Source organism: Theileria equi, assembly GCF_000342415.1.
Source record: "Theileria equi strain WA chromosome 2 map unlocalized gcontig_1105316255037, whole genome shotgun sequence".
NCBI lineage: Eukaryota > Apicomplexa > Aconoidasida > Piroplasmida > Theileriidae > Theileria > Theileria equi.
The window spans coordinates 2012274-2029537 of NW_004668230.1; the positions used below are offsets into that span (position 1 = coordinate 2012274).

A 17264-nucleotide genomic window follows, 5' to 3' on the forward strand; every position below is an offset into this window, starting at 1 on the left:
TTCTCATATACAAATATATTATATATTTCATATTTGTTAAGATGAGGACTTATATGAAGGGTGGAGTCTGGAAGAACAGCGAGGACGAAGTCCTCAAGGCAGCTATTATGAAGTACGGCCTTAAAAGCTGGTCCAGAGTATCCTCATTGCTGGTTAATAAATCAGCAAAGCAGTGTAAAGCAAGATGGTTAGTTTAGTTCCAATTATAGCCCAAACACAAATGTTTAGGTACGAATGGCTAGATCCAAATGTAAAAAAGACCGAATGGTCCAGGGAAGAGGAGGAATTGTTACTTCAACTAGCAAAAATGTTTCCTACGCAATGGCGTACTATCGCTATAAGACTTGGTCGTACCGCGTACCAATGTCAACAGCATTACGAACGTCTACTTGACCAAGCCCAGGGTCGTGACGAGAATGATCAGTTTGATCCTCGTAAGATACGCCCAGGAGAGATTGATCCGTCACTAGAATGTAAACCTGCGCGTGCAGACGCAGTTGATATGGATGACGATGAGAAGGAAATGTTGGCAGAGGCCAGGGCTCGTTTAGCCAACACTCGTGGTAAAAAGGCTAAGCGTAAAGCACGTGAAAAGGCATTGGAACAAACTAGACGTATAGCTTGCTTACAGAAACGGCGAGAGCTAAAATCCGCCGGTATAGGAGTTGGTGCTTTGAAATTACACAAGTCTATTATGGATTATGCTACCGAGGTTCCGTTTGAACAACAACCACCTAAAGGGTTTTATCCTCCGGATGAAGACAAGGGACCTGATACATCAATTAAGAGCATGCAACAACTGGAAGGACGCCGTCGCGATGAAGAAATGAATAAGTTGCGTAAGGATGATATAAGAAAACTCAAGAGACTCCAAATTGATGAGACACCCGCTGCAATGGCAATCTTTGAAAAGTATGAGAAATCTGCTGTCTTAAAAAATCGTTTGGTATTACCAGAACCAACAATGACAGATGAAGAAATCACCCAAATTGTAAAAATGGGTGCTGATGTACAATTATTGGATAATATAGCACGCTCAACAATTGCAAGGACACCAATGACGAGCTCTATAATGGAAGAAGCTCGTATGGCAGCAGCAACAAACCGTCTGCAAACGCCCTTGGAAGGTGAAATGAATGTACCGGATTCTGGGTTCACTGTTCCACAAGTTCCTGCCGCATTTCAAACCCCGAATCCAATTAGGAGATTTATGAATCAGACGCCACTTTCCATATTTAATGACCGATCTAGTGCCGCTACTCCTCATTATAGTGATGCAACATCTTATGGAGAGGTCAGCGACGACGATCCTATCGGTGAGAGGGCAAGGATGGATATGGCAAAATTGTATGTAAAGGCTAGTATTTCTAATTTGCCAGAACCTGAATCTACCGTTGAAATTTCAATTCCAGAAATGACAGAAGTTCCGGAAAATATAGAGGGAGAGCGAGAAGTCGACATGGAAGACCTGGAAAATAAAAGAGAATTAGAAGCCGCCAAAGAACGCGAAGAAGCGCTTCAACTCGAATCATCTGTTATTAAAGAGGGACTTCCTCGTCCGTTGGTGTACAATACAATTGTTTTTGTGAATGATTTGAGTGGAACTTATGCAGATGAAGATCAGGTGAAAGCAAAGGAGTTAATCAACAATGAGTTGGTTGCTCTAATTGCATCAGATAGTGTTAGACATCCTATGCCTGGTGGAAAACCCTGTACTGAATATACTACTCTCGAGCCTTTGACTCTTGCTCTAATCAAGGTACGTTTGCTTGTTGCATCCACATAACTATGTAGGAATCTGCTTCTCTTATACATGAGGAAACAGAGCTCATCAAGGAAAAACATGTTCAGGAAATGGATGAAGAATTTCTATCCAAAGCACCTATTAAATTCTCGGCAATACAAAAGAGATACATACATTCGGAGACAATGTCACTTTCCGAGCAAACTACCGCCGACGAACTTTTGTGTAAGGAGTATAGGAAACACTTGGAGAATCTCTCAAAGCGCAATAAGACTTTGGAGAACAAATACACCGTTTCCACCGGTGGTTATCGCAATCGTGAACAGACGATCCTCAAGGAGATAGGCAAGTATATTCCCTCAATCCACATTTATTTGCAGGGAACATCCACGAATCCATTATTCAGGGCAAGAACGATTTTGATTCGCTCAGTCAGATGGAAGAACGGGAGAGAGCATCTTCTAACGAACGTATTTCTCGGTACTTGGCTATCCTTCAGCGGGAGAAGACTCTTAATGCTAAACTCCAGGTATTGAATACTTTATCTTTAAACATAACCAATGTAGAGTCTCTACGGAGCCACAGCAGCTTCGGGGTTCTGAACTCGGGGATTTATCGCACAAGCCAAAGACACAACTTAAACTCCTATTTAAATTATAGTATGCAGTTGTTCCTACTTTTTTGTATATTTCATCAGTTCTAGGACTGAACGACTCGAACTAGGCCGGGGGTTAGGTTGTTGGGCAAGGATGTGCTATAGCTTAGCAGATAACCAAATTAAGCTTAGCCCTTGTAAAGACCACTTTCCTTTTCTATTTGTTTGATTTAATTTGTAGGCATTAGCCTAAATTCATAAGTTTTATTCCCGCAACCACTTGATTTTTCACTACGTCAAAGCCGTTGAACTATTATTTCATTATTCTCTCTTCACAATTGGCTTTGTACATATCAATTCGAACCACACGTTTACATTTTAATCGTCACTGCTTTGATGGTAAAGAAACCACGCAACTTGTTATATATATTTGTATCATTGGACTGGTGCTCATGCCTCTGAAGATATGGATGAAAAGTGGAAGGATACTTCAAATAAAGATGAAAGTGTACCTACAGCTGGCTTTGAATCTCTCTCCCTAGGCCAAAAGTTATTGTCAAAATGTGTAAAAAGAACTGGTAAGTAGACTTTCCAAATCTCACATTCTGTAGGTATTAGCGTTAGTGTTCGTGGTATAGCTATAAATACAACCAGTCAAATCAAGACTGCCGGTAGTGCGTGGAAATCTGAGGGCAGATACGATTATAATAGAGATGGCAGGAACTCGTCATTTGATGTCTCATTTCCCGATTTGCTGGGATCTAGTAATAATGTAAATAAGACTCCATCACAATGGAACTCCGATGCTATAAGTGGGTCCGAAACTGCAACGATTAGCAATTCAGAAACTGGGTCCCGAAATGGTTTTAAAAATTATGGTTACTCTAGGGCGAGTAGCAGAGATAATTCAAGTTCTAGATCATTCAGAAACTTCCCTCCAAACGGTAAATCAACTAGTGGTTTGGACAATGATATCTTGGGTGATCAGTTTTTGATGCCCGGTATGAAGGGAACATATCCGCTGGGATTTACAAATTTTATTGGTAAAGGAGTTGAATCTTCGCCTCCTCCCCCACCAGAGACGCCATTTAATCCTTCAAAAGTCTCTCTTATGAAACCAAATCGGCTCAAAAGTAGATCTAATCTAACATCGCCTGCTTCAGCCGCTCCTGTAGATCCTCAGCTACCACCTAAGGAGATTTCTAGTCAAAAGGTTGTTCCTGAGGCTCGTGATGAACTACATGCTTCTCCCTCTGCAAAAGTTGGAGAACCCAACCGAAATTCGCAAGTAAATATTCCGACAAAGTCTGAAGAGCCGCTAAATTCACCTGTAAAAAGTGCTCCGTCTAATAGCCAAAACAATGAAGTCAAGGATATTTCGAAATCTAGGAATAAAAAGGATACAAAGTTTGTCAACAGACAGAAGCATGATCCTGGTAGGGGCAATAAGGAGAATGCTCGTAATCCGAAAACAGAACAGGCCAAGGATGATACATGGCGTTCGTCCACTAAGGAGACCAATGATTCTATTCCAAAGGGACCTGTTGAACCCAAACAGATTTTAAGACCGCATGATAACTTGATCCATAACTTTAATAAGATTACACAACAGTCGGAGAGTAAGTCGATGAATAATGCAGCACATGACCAAAAGGCTGACAAAGCAAGGGGTTCATTCAAAAATAATTGGTGGAGACATGCTAAGAAGTCCAATAACACCGGTGGTGGCGGTGGTAATAACTAGGTTGTTTGTGTATATACTAGACAGTTTTTCGTTCTGGAGAGTTATTTGTCCCGCGCACTGAGTTTCCACTTTTGCATAGATGCTCTCGGTAGCATTATGACTGTTTTCCAGCTTGGTGCATATACTGACTTTGATTAGTAGCAGTGATTTGTGTAGATTGTGAAAGATGTATCTTATAGTGTTGTTTGTTGTAGCTTACTTTAATTATGCTCTTTGTGATCCAATAGAGTTTACACTGGATATTTCAAAACCTTTGGATATGGGCTTACTTTTTATGACAAGGTACCACAGGTTTCCACTTGATACTTTAATGGTGAATGTACGTCCTGGAAAATGTCTTGATAGGATTGTTAGTGGTGAGGATGTGGTATGGAAAGCAGATCAGGATCAGTGTATTCGCGACCTTTGGATCTATGAACGGAACGATACATTCTTGATGTTTGATTTGACAATTATCACAAACAAGACGGAACGTGAAATTAGGCATTTTATTAACCTTGGAGAGGGATGGAGGAAAACTACTTACGACTGTTTTCACGGGATCCTTCACATTCTCAAAGCCCACAAACTCGCTATAAATGACTTTACTAGTATCAATAGCAGAGTGTTTGAAGGTGGTACTCCGGAAGAAGCATTGAAGGAGATACTACTTGAACGATGTCTACCTAAGAAGCAACCTAGCAAAGACCTGAATGAGAGCAACCCTGAGGATACGGCCTGGTACTATAAAGTTTGCACATGCTGCTTATCTGCTACAGATTGAAATTAAAACTCAATATGTACATGTAATTTCTGCAACACTTCTTTTTTTTTATACGTTTGGAGTTACACAATGATACGACAGGTCTAGGAACTGTAGAGCTGTCTACAGCAGAATCTCCAAGTTTTTCGTGATTGTCGCCAATTGCGCTTAAAAGTTCTGTGAATGCAGTTTCTACATTGTCACTATTGAGACATGATGTTTCGAAAAAGAGAAGATTATTGGCTTTTGCAAATCTCTCGGCATCTTCAGTGCTAACTTCTCTCAAGTTTACAAGGTCACTTTTGTTACCTGCCAATACAATTACCATGTTGGCATCGCCGTATTCGTTGAGTTCAGTCAGCCAACGTGAAACGCTTTGAAAGGACTGCCTGGACGCAATATCATAGACAACAATAGCCCCTCTAGCTCCTCTATAGTAGGCTGACGTGATTGCTCTGTATCTTTCTTGACCAGCAGTGTCCCAGATTTGTGCCTTGGCAATTTTTCCATTCCTTAACTGCACATTTTTTGTCGCGAATTCTACTCCAATGGTGCTTTTTGAGTCGAGCTTGAAAGTCCCCTTGACAAAACGGTCTAATAGATTTGATTTGCCAACATTGGAGTCACCAATGAGGACAATTTTGAATAGATAGTCGTAATTATGATCAGCAGCCATTTTGCGATACCTTAAACACAATATATCGAAGAATCACCTAAATGGTAATGATATTTCCGAAAACTAGGGGTACGTATGGCAAAGTGAAATCCTACCGAGGCAGTTTATAGATGCAGAGGGAGCAGATGGAAATAAAGCTTACATAAAAATGTTTAAACGTACCTCGATATCAAAGCACCCTGATTGAATGCAATTTTAAATCCAAAACGAAAACAAATCTACATCTAGTAATGTAGATGGACTTATTAATGTTATGCCCTTAAAATACTCTTTGATTTTATTTAGGATGTTGATTCATGAGTATAAACACGGAGCATAGTTCTGGGCTACATATTATGTTACACGTGACGACGGTTAGCCAGGATCCTTGAGATCCGTAGATAATCAGCCTACAATAACCTTACAACTGCATAGATTAATTTATAATTTACAAGTTGATCCAAAAATGGAAATGAATCAGAGTGAGCGTAAGCCGATCTATTGCACTATACTGTACATGTTGCAAAATTGAAGGGCAGCCGTAGGCAAATCACAATTTGTCTACGGTAGGCTCTTTGGGGGAATAATGTGTATACTTTAATGACACCATCACTTTTAAAGTGAGCCTAATTCTCTAAAATGGTTCCTTGGCCTTTGCAGTCTAACACAAACACAAAATGCAAAGGGCCTGTGAGATGGTTGTCCCTCTCCTGAGGACGGATGCCCAGAACCAGTGGTGTCGATTTCATATTCTAAATGTCCAGATCTTGCAGCTTTTGCTGAAGGAAGGATACATTAGAGGTTATTCCGTCCACGGAGACAAGATCAACATATTACTTAAACACTACAAGGGAGCACCCGTATGTGTACTTTGATGTTTATATAGATTTGCAGGTTATAAGGAACATTAGGGTCATCTCCAAACCGAGCAGAGATATTTGGGTGACTCCACACGAGCTCAAATCCAGAACGCAATTCAACACCGGACTTTGGATCGTACAAACAGCCTGTGGAGTCGTAAGCCATCGTGATTGTATCAGAATGGGAATTGGAGGCAAGATGCTCTTGGCTGTAAATAACAATTATCAACAGTTTTGTTAGTACACTCTCTGACCAGAATCGCATAATTTTAACAAACCATATCCATACATGTATTTATATTAATCTTTCTTCCACGAGAAACACCAGGAACGGGTGCCCAGTTCTACGGTGTGTTGTCAGACCTCATACGTCAGATGAAATAAAATGCCAAAGAGGAATAGCCCGTCGAGTGGTCGTGAAAGTGACCCAGATAGTGGAAAAAACGACCACGTATCATCAGATCATCGACCTTCCGAGGCAAAAAGAGGTAGAGTTGCCCAGAGTAGAACTGGAGGAGTCTATATACCACCATTTAAGTTATCTCGTCTACAACGCGAGGTACAGGAAGATGATTCTCAAGAATATCAAAGACAAGAGTGGGATAAACTCAAAAAACATATAAATGGAGTAGTTAACAAGCTAACTTCCACAAATATACCAGACCTTATTGGAGAATTATTGGAATGTAACGTAATCAGGGGAAGAGGATTGCTAGCTCGTACCTGGATCCGTGCACAGATGGCATCTCCAGGGTTTACGCCAATTTATGCCTCATTCTTGGCTATAGTTAACTCAAAATTCCCAGAAGTTGGCGAACTAGTGGTTAGAAGAATATTGCTTCAATTTAGAAGGGCATATAAAAGGAACGACCGTATAGTATGTCAATCGTGTGTTAAATGTATAGCACATTTGGTAAATCAAAAGATCGCACATGAGGTTATGGCACTGCAGCTCTTGGCAGTTCTTCTCACAAATCCTACCGACGATTCTGTTGAACTTTCTGTGAGTTTTATTACGGAAGTTGGAGCATCTTTGCAGGAATCCTGCAAGCAAGGACTGGAAGGAATATTTGAACATTTAAAGACAATACTCCAAAGTGGTGACGTTGAAAAGAGGACCCAGTATTCGATTGAAAAGTTGTGGACCTTGAGAAGAAACAAGTTTGCAGACTTTCCTCCAATCCAAGAAGGGCTAGATCTTGTAGAACAGGGGGACCAAATCACTCACGATATTGATTTTCTCGACGATAACATAACAGCAGATGAAGGGTTAAATATTTTTAGATTTGTTCCTCCAGAGGTATACAGGGCTGAGAATACTAAATGGAAGGATATTAAAAATACTCTGCTAGGAATTGATGGTGAAGACGATGCTGAGAGCGATAGCAGTGAAGATTCCGAAGCATCACAAGAGGATTCTGATCAGGATGAATATACCAAGACTGAAGAATCTGGCAAAACATTAAAGATATTGGATTCGACCGAACAGGATTTGATAAATTTGAGAAAAACCTTATACTTGTGTATAATGTCGTCGCTGAATTATGAAGAGTGTGTTCACAAGCTTTTGAAGCTGAATATTGAACCTGGACGTGAAATTGAGGTTTGCACAATGTTGATTGACTGTTGTGCAATGGAGAGGACTTTCCAGCAATTTTATGCGTTACAAGCTGAAAGGCTCTCGAAAATACATCCACAATATAATTTATGCTTTCAGGAGTGCTTTGCAAAGCAATATCAACTTTCTCATAGACTAGAAACTCCAAAACTCCGTAATATCGCTCGTTTTTTTACCCATTTGTTATACTCAGATGCGATTCCTTGGACTGTATTGTCAATAATACAGTTGTCTGAAGAGGCTACAACATCTAGTGGGAGGATCTTCATAAAGATTATTTTCCAGGAACTATGTCATCACATGGGTTTGCAGCAGTTGGATCGTAAGTTTCACGATCCTGATTTACTTCCTCATTTGTCTGGGATATTTCCTAGTGAGCATCCTAAGAATATCAGATTTGCCATCAACTTTTTTACCGCTATTGGACTCGGTGCAATCACCGACCGACTTCGAAAGTTACTCTAGGTTGACTGGATGGCAACAGAGCATTAAAGCTAGCCTAATATGCATACACTAATCATGTACTACATGTATATAAAGGACCCATACAATTTATAGTTTATGAAACTAGGATTGGTAAACTTGTATAAATTGATGCAGACATTTAACCTATCTTACGTGCTTCCACAATTTGAAGAACCATGTAATTGAGCAGTCCATAATGATGCAAGAAGAAATCATAGATACAAAAAAAAAAATCAGAACCCCTTCCAGATAAATTACAAATGCCGGTGACCAAATTGCACAGAATTATGCATAGGGCACCAAATCCCTCTTTCTTATCCCACGAACGTATAAATGAATCCACGAATATTCTAGTGTAGATATGATCCCAAAGATTCGAACGTATATCCATAGATAAGTAAATCTTTATAGAGGGTAGTAGATACCGACATAGAATATAATGAATGAGGAATTAAAATTTAGTTGAGGACGTGGTTTGAGGAGGATGTGGCACTGTGAATTTAAAATACAATCCTATAAAACCCCAAGATCAACAATTAAAATAAAGCGATAAACCCAAATATTCATTTGGAGATTTGTAGATGGAAAATTAACATATCCGCAGAGATCCAAATTTCCAACTAGTAGGGATTATAATGCATTTGATACTTTGGAGTAAGAGTATTCGGTTGTAATTGAGGCGTAACAAATGGTTGTGGTTGAGAAAATGCTTGGAGTGCAGAAAATTGGTCATTTTGCATATAGTGTTCCTCACCCTTTTTAAGTTGTACTTTAAGATATTTTCCGCCAACACTAAATCCGTTCATATTTTTAATGGCAATGAGTGCAGATTGAGGGTTATCATAAGAAATAAATCCAAATCCTCTATTTCTACCTGCTGCATCTCTCTGAACGCGGGCGCTTATAACTGTACCAAAATGTTTGAAGTGCTCAATCAGATCAATATCATTCCAGCTAGCTGGGACATGAAACACAAACAAGTTTGCCCCTGGAGGGCCAAAAGATGAACCTCCAACCGAGGGTGGCCTTGTTGCTCCTAATCCATACATTGCAGGGGCCATTTCTACTGGTTTTTGCCACTGGGTCTGACCAGTCCTTACATTGTAATAATACGGAACACCTTCAGGGGTAGTAAATTGTTGCCATAAACCCAAAGCAACACCTGGAATTTGTGCAGCTGCCGCTGCGGTGGTAGCAGCTGTTGCAGTAGTGGCAGCTACAGGAGGAGTAGTTGTAGTTGTCGCACTAGAAGAAGCAGCTGTGGAGGAGGATCCAAATCCAACATCACCCATATTTCTTTGGGAAGCATATACGACCTCCAGAGCTTGCACTGAACCCTGAAAATTAATATAAATCGCAGCTTAGTACTGTACCTCAAATACAATTTTCCCATTGAGGGCTTCTATAGTAGTAGTGGCACTTTTATTGTCCTCAAATGTAACAAATGCCCAACCATTGTTCTGTTTTCCCTGGTCTGGCATATAAAAGAGGGACACCAACTTTCCATACTTTGACAGTTCGGTTTTAAGTTGATCCTATAAGTATATATATCAAATTTCTAAGGCTAAGTCATACCTCTGTCACATTTGTAGGAATGGAGCCAATGAAAAGCTTAGTATTTACAGACAGCGGTGCAGCAGTAGTCTCCGCCATTACAAAAAGATATAAAGAGACAAAATGACCAATTATTAATCAGTGTATGAACTAATATGGTAGATTAGTGCATATTATATGAAAATGAGGAAGTTGAGTACCAAGCATACACTTAACAACAAAGTACTAACTTTGGACCAGCTTATACAAATTTTATGCACAGAAAGCCAATCAACAGAAGTCGTCACTCTATGGATTCCTCGATCAAACGATCCACTGTGGCACTTTGCAGTGACTACCCCATCCGTTGCCGATGAAGCACTTGTGAGGTTAGGGGCAATAGAATATTAGATCTCGAATATTCTAAGTTTGAGCGGAGATCGTTGGTGCAAATTTACCAAGTTTGAGTGATTTTCTCTGAAAAATACAAAGGTGTTCTCCACCCCTGAAATTATCACTTATTTGTATTTTAAAGGAGTTTTTACGCCTAGCTTCGTCACTTGTGTCCATCCGTAATCCTTTGCCTGAGTAGCCTTTTATTCTCCCGTATGATCCTGATCGGTCAACTGTCCGAGTAATACCCCGTTACACGAAGAATTACTGCTGTAAGATCTAGATATTATATGCTTTAATAACTATCCAACGAATATTGTAGTCTGGCTCAGACAGATTTCTCAGAGTCGAGGATATAGGGAGATACACCATACGAAGTGCGTCCTTCAGACTTAATTCTTCACACATTTCAACAAAATTTCCTACTATTATTGTAGCTTGGAGAGTGTACCTTTATAATGCGAGGATTTGTTTAAATGATCATGAACCGCAGTGTTATGTCGCAAGAGGAATAAATTTGTCAATACAAGACACAACGCCATAATTTACCTACCGAAATGAGTTGTAACGATCTAGAAACTGGTGAAGTTAGGTTTTCAGAGAATGTGGATGGATCTAAGCCGCAAACCCCCAAACGGTACACAAATAAGGGGTGGTCTACACATTCCAACTTTGTTAGGTTTAGTGCCTCTGAAGTTGGTATATTTGGCCACTCCTTCAAGGCTCCAACTGAGTTCAAGCACTTGTCTAAAGCTAACATCCTGGAGGAGAAATTGCTAGAGTGTATTGATGATATCTACTCTGAAAATGGTTTGCGACACTCTTCAAATATACAGCTTTTCAGGATCCAATAAAATTAAGAAGAGCGGTATTATGAATCTAGCCATTTCAACTGAAATGTCATATTTCCCGCTAAAATACAGAAATCAAGCCCTGGAACGATTTTACGCACTGAATCTGAGTGATTGGATTGTCAGCAAATTGTCTTTTTTATCTATTATAATGTTTGTTTTAACTGCAATATTATGGCCAATGAGCATTCGTACATTTAACCTGACTGGTTTGTTTGGATTTTATATGATCATTGTCTGTAGGAGAATGGAGAGATAGAACATATATGTATGCAATATTTCACGTTGTTATGGGACTAAGTTCTGCTTTATTCTTAGCTCCCATATGTACCATAAATAAACGGCTCATTCATTTGGCAGAAAATGTGTGTTATATTAGTTTAGGAGCTGTAAGTTTTACTTATTTTGGCAATTTTAAATAGGTTGGATTAATTTGGGGTTGCTGGCACATTTTAGGTTGTATCTTCTTGAAAGATATTTACTCGACATCCTATACATATGAACAACTTGTTTCTCATGAGTCAATTTCTGCTATGGCATACATCTATGGATTGATGCCCATTATTGCTTTAGATTCACTTTTACCATCCAGGTTAGTACAAGTTGGATATTAGATATCTTTTAGAACGTCGAAGACTTGGTGGATTCATGTGCAGTTTATTGTTTTATATTCTGCAAGTGCAATATTAAGTGTATCACTTCAATCGTCCAAAGGACCGTGGGTTTATGTGTAAGTTTCATCATCCGGTAAACCTATTTTCTTAGAATTTTCAGAATTACAGCGTATGCTTCCATGGCGTTGATACTACTTTTTGGATCTTACGCATCAGAATTACAAACAAGGGTGGCATTTTTCAACTGGCTAGTTACATCTAGGAAAGTTGCGACTTTGGAGGAGGATTTACACGTATTTAAAACAAAGAATAAGATATCTACAACCGCTGATATCACTTTGGATTATATAAAGGCATGCAGCGTCTTGGCAAATAAATTATCTGAGATTGTAGAGGAAAAGACTCCAGAGTTGGTTGGACACTTCTCTTTCTTGCGTGAGACTATGCAGGGCTGTATCTCTCACATTACAAACAGTACAAACCTTTATTCTGTTCCACAGGTTGGATTTTCTGGAAAGCTTGATAATGAAATGGATGTAATAAATGCCTATGTGACTAGGGGTCGAGCAAGTTCATTTGGTAGCCTTTCCTCATTATTAAGCAAACCATTTGGAAGGGTAAAAACAGTTCGTTCAAGGAGTTTTAATGCTGGTTTCAAGGAATTTATGTCAATTTTGCCTTCCAATGTGCATCTAGAGGAGAAGATTGATTTGGATAACTTAAGGGATGATTGGAACTTTCCAATGATATCATATTTCAATAACACTAATCAGGCTTTCTTATCCGTGGGATATGCTCTTCTATCAGGGTTTAGAGAGCATTATAATCTGCCTGAAGAGAAACTGCTCAAGTTTTTATCCTTGGTTGATGGATTGTATAGCAAATCGACAGCATATCATAATTCAATGCATGCTGCTTTTGTAGCACACAAAATTTACTGTTTAGCAAACTATATTGGTATATACGACGTAATGTCAGTCTTGGATCGCTCTATAATAATAGTAGCGGCGCTATGTCATGATATAGGTCACCCTGGTCGTAACAATACTTTTTTCATAAATTCTCAACATCCGGTGGCTCAACTGTTTAATGATAGGGCTGTATTGGAAAACTTTCATTCATGTTGTACTTTCAACATATTGGAGATACCAGAATGTAACATATTTGCAGACTTTTCCGCAGATGAGTATAAAGTAATTCGTAGAAAGTTGATCGAGCTTATTCTAGCAACGGATATGGAGGATCACTTTGAAATAGTTTCTAAATTTAGTTTGAGAAAAAATTCCCCAGAGTTTTCTAAAGATGATGAAGAAGACCTTGATCTGATTTCAAAAGTGTTGATAAAGGCAGCAGATTTATCATCTGGGATTGTTTCATGGGATGAAAGTTTTGAATGGTCACAGAGAATACTATATGAATTTTATGATCAAGGTGATGAAGAAATACGATTGGGTCTACCAGTTGGGGCTTTGTGTGATAGAAAACGCCACAATGAAGTTGCAAAGTCACAATACACATTCTTGAAACTTGTAGTGTCGCCGATTTTTGAGGAGCTGGCAGCTTTGAATCCAGGCAAGATCAAGGGTATTTGCATAAAGCAACTCGATGAGAATGCCAAAAAATGGCAAGATATCTCGGAGTCTGGTGAGGAGATTCCGCTACTAAATTTAGAAAGAGAACTGCAGTCTGGTACTATAAACATTGCGTGGGCAATGCCGAATAGAGAATAGTATTGTAAATTATATATTATGATTAGTTATAAACTCAGAACTGAAAAAACTGGATAGTGGTCACTGGCATTATATATTTCACATTCTTCATGACAGAAACAGGATAGTACACGTTTCTTTAGAGTAAGAGGGGTATTTAATTTGTCTCTAATACTCTTTTGTGCCTCCATAACCTTTACATTTGGGGTAACAAATATATAGTCAAAGATATGTTTGTAGTCACTATTAACCTGTAATCGGCAAAAATCGTTTAGGGTATCATAGGTGGGATCAGGTTTATTATCTAGAAATGTTGTTTTGAATTCTATGTTATGATCTTTGCATTGATTTAGCATTTTGTTGTAGTGTTCGGCATCATTTACCGAACAAGAATTAAAGTCCCCTCCCATTATTATTGGAAGGTCCCTAGAAACTGCATACGTTTTATTACCTGCTATTTTACCATTAAAGAGGTCGTTTAACCATTGCAAGATTTGTAAAAACTGTTTGTGTCTTATGCCTGTTCTAGAACACATAACGTCAGCCTGAAAATGGGTACCAACGACTGATATTAGCTTTCCATTTTTATTAATTACAGCAAGAATTGCACCTTTACCGACAAAACTACATGTCCCTGCACTGTCTTTAAATATCATTGCATGTTTCTCTTCAATTGGGAACTTTGAGAAGATACAAATGCCGCCATTCATAACATGAAATAAGACTCTAGATGTATCAATATGTGTGTTCCAGTCTGAGTTATTTTTAGTTCTTCCTATAACTCTGGTTCCGTATTTTAGGCTGCCCTCTAATTCCGTGGCTATCATTCGATACAATCTTTTATCATATGCTTCTTCCAAAATTAAAACTTCAACATCATACCTTTTTACTACATCCCCTATAAACCTAACAATAGCTTCCAGTCGTTGGTTAAGTCTTGCAACAGGAAAGAACCGATTAGGTAGACCCTGAATATTATAGCTCATCACCCTTAGGGTAGTATCTTCCGAGACACCTGCATTTGTCATCCTTAACAGACTCTGATGTTGATGTCTGATTTTGACAATTTCTACACACAGCACATTGCTTTATGGTGGATTTAACAACTTATCTTAAACTGGCTGACAAAGGACCACGTACACAAACTAGTACAGAGTGGCACAAATAGACAGTGAGTTCTTTTAATCAAAATTTTCTTAGAACATTTTTTACCAGCCACAAACACATTCAATCTACTAAAGACTACAAACTCAAAAATTATGACCCCTCAAAGTGGTTTTACTTACATCCTAGCTGTCCTCTGGGGTATTTGGACAAGATGCACGAATCTCTTGAAATATCCTCTAAGCTATGGTTGAAGACTCCTTCCACGTTTAGTTCATATATAGCCTAGACTATAGCGCTTGTATACAAATAATTGGTCGCTTTCCGTGGACAGAGCTTGATGCATACTAGATGATCTTCCGCCCACGAATGATTGATCTATATCTAGAGAACATGCGTTTACCAACCGACAGATATTCTTGTATAAACACATAATTTCAAAGGTAGAGCGGAAACCGGTTGGGTAGTCCAGACGCCACCGGTGCTGACATTTTAGAGACTATAACTCAATGTGCTCAATCTGTATTCCATTGAGTTCCAAGAGTGGCTTGATGGACTTTTTATACTCTTTTCTAAAATCTTGCATGTAGTTGCCAATTCTATCCTCTGAGTTAACTGTAATCTCGTTTTCAGCGATTGATTCCAAAACTCTCTGCATTAGTTCATCAGCTGAAATAGAGTACTTGGAAACAATATCGTCCAACACTTTTGGTTCAACTTCAAGTGTGGGATTTTCAGCTTCGTCTTGGAGACCCTTTTCAAATACCAAGAGGTAGTAAATGGCTGGCATGATAGGATTTATAAATACACCAGTTTGTGACGTAACATCATAAAGCATCTTGAGACAGAGTATTTCAGCAGAAATAGCAGAGAGAATAAAGGTGCGTTTGACCTTCCATAAAATTGGATTAACCAGCTCCGGTTTGGAGCGAGATGCTGACTTTAATCCGTCCTCCAGGATCGTGTATATGTTCAGGTACATTTTGAAAAATATAGATATACTCTTTGTTATAAGATCGTATACCTTTGGATCAAACTCATTGGCTGCAAAAGTAGTAAAACTTTGATCCTGAAAAATCTTATCAAGCTCCGCATATACACCTTGGACCCTTGTAGTAAGTTCTTGTATATTTAAGAGACTCTTAACCTCTGGATTATCTAAAATTATCCCATAGTAACTTAACATTGACTGAGAGCGCTCTGAAAGTTCTACAGATAACGCTATTTGTTTTTCTAGCAAAAGCTTCTTATAAGTTTTGGAATCGTGTACAAAACAACTAGCAATTTCTGAGAATAGTAGAATAAATAAGCTGGATGTGGGCAAACTCAACATTTTGTCCCTTTTATTTACAAAATTATAGTACAACAAATATTTTACTCAAAATGCGCACATTGGCTACATTTTCAATATTCCAAATTTCCTATACTCAAAATTCCATTTCGAAGAACTGCGATTATATTTTATAGAGATCTTGCCGCGCTACTACTCGCATCGCCTTTCCCCATTCCTACCGGTCAAACAGTTCTGGGTACTTTCCATTACATGTGTAGACATATTATAAATGTACAAGATCCAGACTACTATTTAAATGATTTGATTGTTTTTGTGTACAGATGGAACATGTCCATATATGATTTTAAAGAACGGGAGCAAGAGTTATTGCAATGTTCCTTCATATCCTCAACCATTTTGGTTAAGAAATTGTGATCACTTCTAAACGATATAGGTGCGAACATTGCGTACGCAGGCTTAGCAAACGCATCGCAGAGTCCATCATATGAGTTGCTATGACCTAAGCCTTTGAGATAAATCGACTTTGCAAACATCTCAGAAGGCGTTACTCTATTGTTTCTCACCTTTAGTTGGTTGTGAATTTTACCAAGGTTCATAAACCATATCTTGAAATAATCATAGAAAATCTTTGCATCAACTGCCCAAAAGTTCGAGCCTTCCTTTGAAAAACTCGTTAGATGTGAAGGCACATTTGCATAGAAAACATTTTTCCAGAGCTCATAGATTTTCTTGATTTGTGGTATACCCTTTTTTAATGCCTGTTCCAAATCAGCAATGTCTCTGTCATTTTTGATGGTGAACTTTTCATGTGTGTTAGAACCAGTGCCATAATTATTGCCTACGGTCTTCTTACTAGTGGTAGGAATAACTTCTACATTTACACCAAGTGTCTCTGTGAGACTTTCCTTTAGAGATTTGAGTTCTCTAATTTGTTGTCGCCCCGGTATGTAATTATCCGCAATGTTCATTGACTTTGCAAGTATCATGTAAGAAAGAGCAGATAGCTCGACAAACAAAGCATTGTAAGTATCCCTGATCGCGAGATCTACAGCTTCAGGCACCTCTGATGTTACGGATGCTGCGTTTACAATTAAAGGTAGTGACCAAACAAGATACGATATTCCAATTACATTCATTCGGATATGTGGTATATTTATTTAATGATAGATTTTAAACTCCATGTGTGATTTCTATGGAAGTTACAACACCGGTATCAAAACAATTGTACAGAATCGCAGAAAAGTACATTACCACCGAAACGGGATGTATAGTAAAGATAAATACAAGGGATCTACGATATGATTAACTTAATATAAATGCACTCCCAAACAATAAACGTTAGG

General features: G+C 38.7%; 11 protein-coding genes across 11 annotated transcripts; 6 read left to right on the forward strand and 5 right to left on the reverse strand.

Annotated features, from left to right (window-relative positions):
• Positions 1 to 41: 41 nt before the first annotated feature.
• BEWA_044120 (conserved hypothetical protein) lies at positions 42 to 2280 on the forward strand (the record flags this gene model as incomplete). Its single annotated transcript, XM_004833765.1, has 3 exons — positions 42 to 187; positions 229 to 1759; positions 1795 to 2280. The coding sequence occupies 3 exons, from the start codon at positions 42 to 44 to the stop codon at positions 2278 to 2280; spliced, it is 2163 nt and encodes a 720-aa protein (XP_004833822.1).
• Positions 2281 to 2508: 228 nt separating this feature from the next.
• Positions 2509 to 4083, forward strand: BEWA_044130 (conserved hypothetical protein; the record flags this gene model as incomplete). Its single annotated transcript, XM_004833766.1, has 2 exons — positions 2509 to 2917; positions 2951 to 4083. The coding sequence occupies exons 1-2, from the start codon at positions 2806 to 2808 to the stop codon at positions 4081 to 4083; spliced, it is 1245 nt and encodes a 414-aa protein (XP_004833823.1). The 5' UTR covers positions 2509 to 2805.
• A 752-nt stretch (positions 4084 to 4835) lies between these two features.
• BEWA_044140 (Ras-related protein rab11 small GTP-binding protein, putative) lies at positions 4836 to 5942 on the reverse strand (the record flags this gene model as incomplete). Its single annotated transcript, XM_004833767.1, has 2 exons — positions 5664 to 5942; positions 4836 to 5538 (listed from the first exon to the last, which is right to left on the reverse strand). Exon 2 carries the CDS (start codon positions 5499 to 5501, stop codon positions 4836 to 4838), a length of 666 nt encoding a protein of 221 aa, XP_004833824.1. The 5' UTR covers positions 5502 to 5538; positions 5664 to 5942.
• A 215-nt stretch (positions 5943 to 6157) lies between these two features.
• BEWA_044150 (ribosomal protein S8, putative) lies at positions 6158 to 6581 on the forward strand (the record flags this gene model as incomplete). The annotated part of the gene is made up of 2 exons (XM_004833768.1): positions 6158 to 6340; positions 6375 to 6581. 2 exons carry the CDS (start codon positions 6158 to 6160, stop codon positions 6579 to 6581), a joined length of 390 nt encoding a protein of 129 aa, XP_004833825.1.
• Positions 6582 to 6725: 144 nt separating this feature from the next.
• Positions 6726 to 8423, forward strand: BEWA_044160 (cell cycle control protein, putative; the record flags this gene model as incomplete). The annotated part of the gene is made up of 1 exon (XM_004833769.1): positions 6726 to 8423. The coding sequence occupies one exon, from the start codon at positions 6726 to 6728 to the stop codon at positions 8421 to 8423; it is 1698 nt and encodes a 565-aa protein (XP_004833826.1).
• A 562-nt stretch (positions 8424 to 8985) lies between these two features.
• Positions 8986 to 10293, reverse strand: BEWA_044170 (RNA recognition motif domain containing protein). Its single transcript, XM_004833770.1, has 3 exons — positions 9999 to 10293; positions 9797 to 9958; positions 8986 to 9760 (listed from the first exon to the last, which is right to left on the reverse strand). Exons 1-3 carry the CDS (start codon positions 10074 to 10076, stop codon positions 9044 to 9046), a joined length of 957 nt encoding a protein of 318 aa, XP_004833827.1. The 5' UTR covers positions 10077 to 10293; the 3' UTR covers positions 8986 to 9043.
• Positions 10294 to 10906: 613 nt separating this feature from the next.
• On the forward strand, positions 10907 to 11459 carry BEWA_044180 (hypothetical protein; the record flags this gene model as incomplete). Its single annotated transcript, XM_004833771.1, has 2 exons — positions 10907 to 11159; positions 11194 to 11459. 2 exons carry the CDS (start codon positions 10907 to 10909, stop codon positions 11457 to 11459), a joined length of 519 nt encoding a protein of 172 aa, XP_004833828.1.
• A 534-nt stretch (positions 11460 to 11993) lies between these two features.
• Positions 11994 to 13544, forward strand: BEWA_044190 (3'5'-cyclic nucleotide phosphodiesterase family protein; the record flags this gene model as incomplete). The annotated part of the gene is made up of 1 exon (XM_004833772.1): positions 11994 to 13544. One exon carries the CDS (start codon positions 11994 to 11996, stop codon positions 13542 to 13544), a length of 1551 nt encoding a protein of 516 aa, XP_004833829.1.
• Positions 13545 to 13570: 26 nt separating this feature from the next.
• On the reverse strand, positions 13571 to 14551 carry BEWA_044200 (sphingomyelin/lysocholinephospholipid-phospholipase C, putative; the record flags this gene model as incomplete). Its single annotated transcript, XM_004833773.1, has 1 exon — positions 13571 to 14551. One exon carries the CDS (start codon positions 14549 to 14551, stop codon positions 13571 to 13573), a length of 981 nt encoding a protein of 326 aa, XP_004833830.1.
• A 575-nt stretch (positions 14552 to 15126) lies between these two features.
• BEWA_044210 (signal peptide containing protein) lies at positions 15127 to 15960 on the reverse strand (the record flags this gene model as incomplete). Its single annotated transcript, XM_004833774.1, has 1 exon — positions 15127 to 15960. One exon carries the CDS (start codon positions 15958 to 15960, stop codon positions 15127 to 15129), a length of 834 nt encoding a protein of 277 aa, XP_004833831.1.
• A 248-nt stretch (positions 15961 to 16208) lies between these two features.
• On the reverse strand, positions 16209 to 17235 carry BEWA_044220 (signal peptide containing protein; the record flags this gene model as incomplete). The annotated part of the gene is made up of 1 exon (XM_004833775.1): positions 16209 to 17235. The coding sequence occupies exon 1, from the start codon at positions 17055 to 17057 to the stop codon at positions 16209 to 16211; it is 849 nt and encodes a 282-aa protein (XP_004833832.1). The 5' UTR covers positions 17058 to 17235.
• Positions 17236 to 17264: the final 29 nt, after the last annotated feature.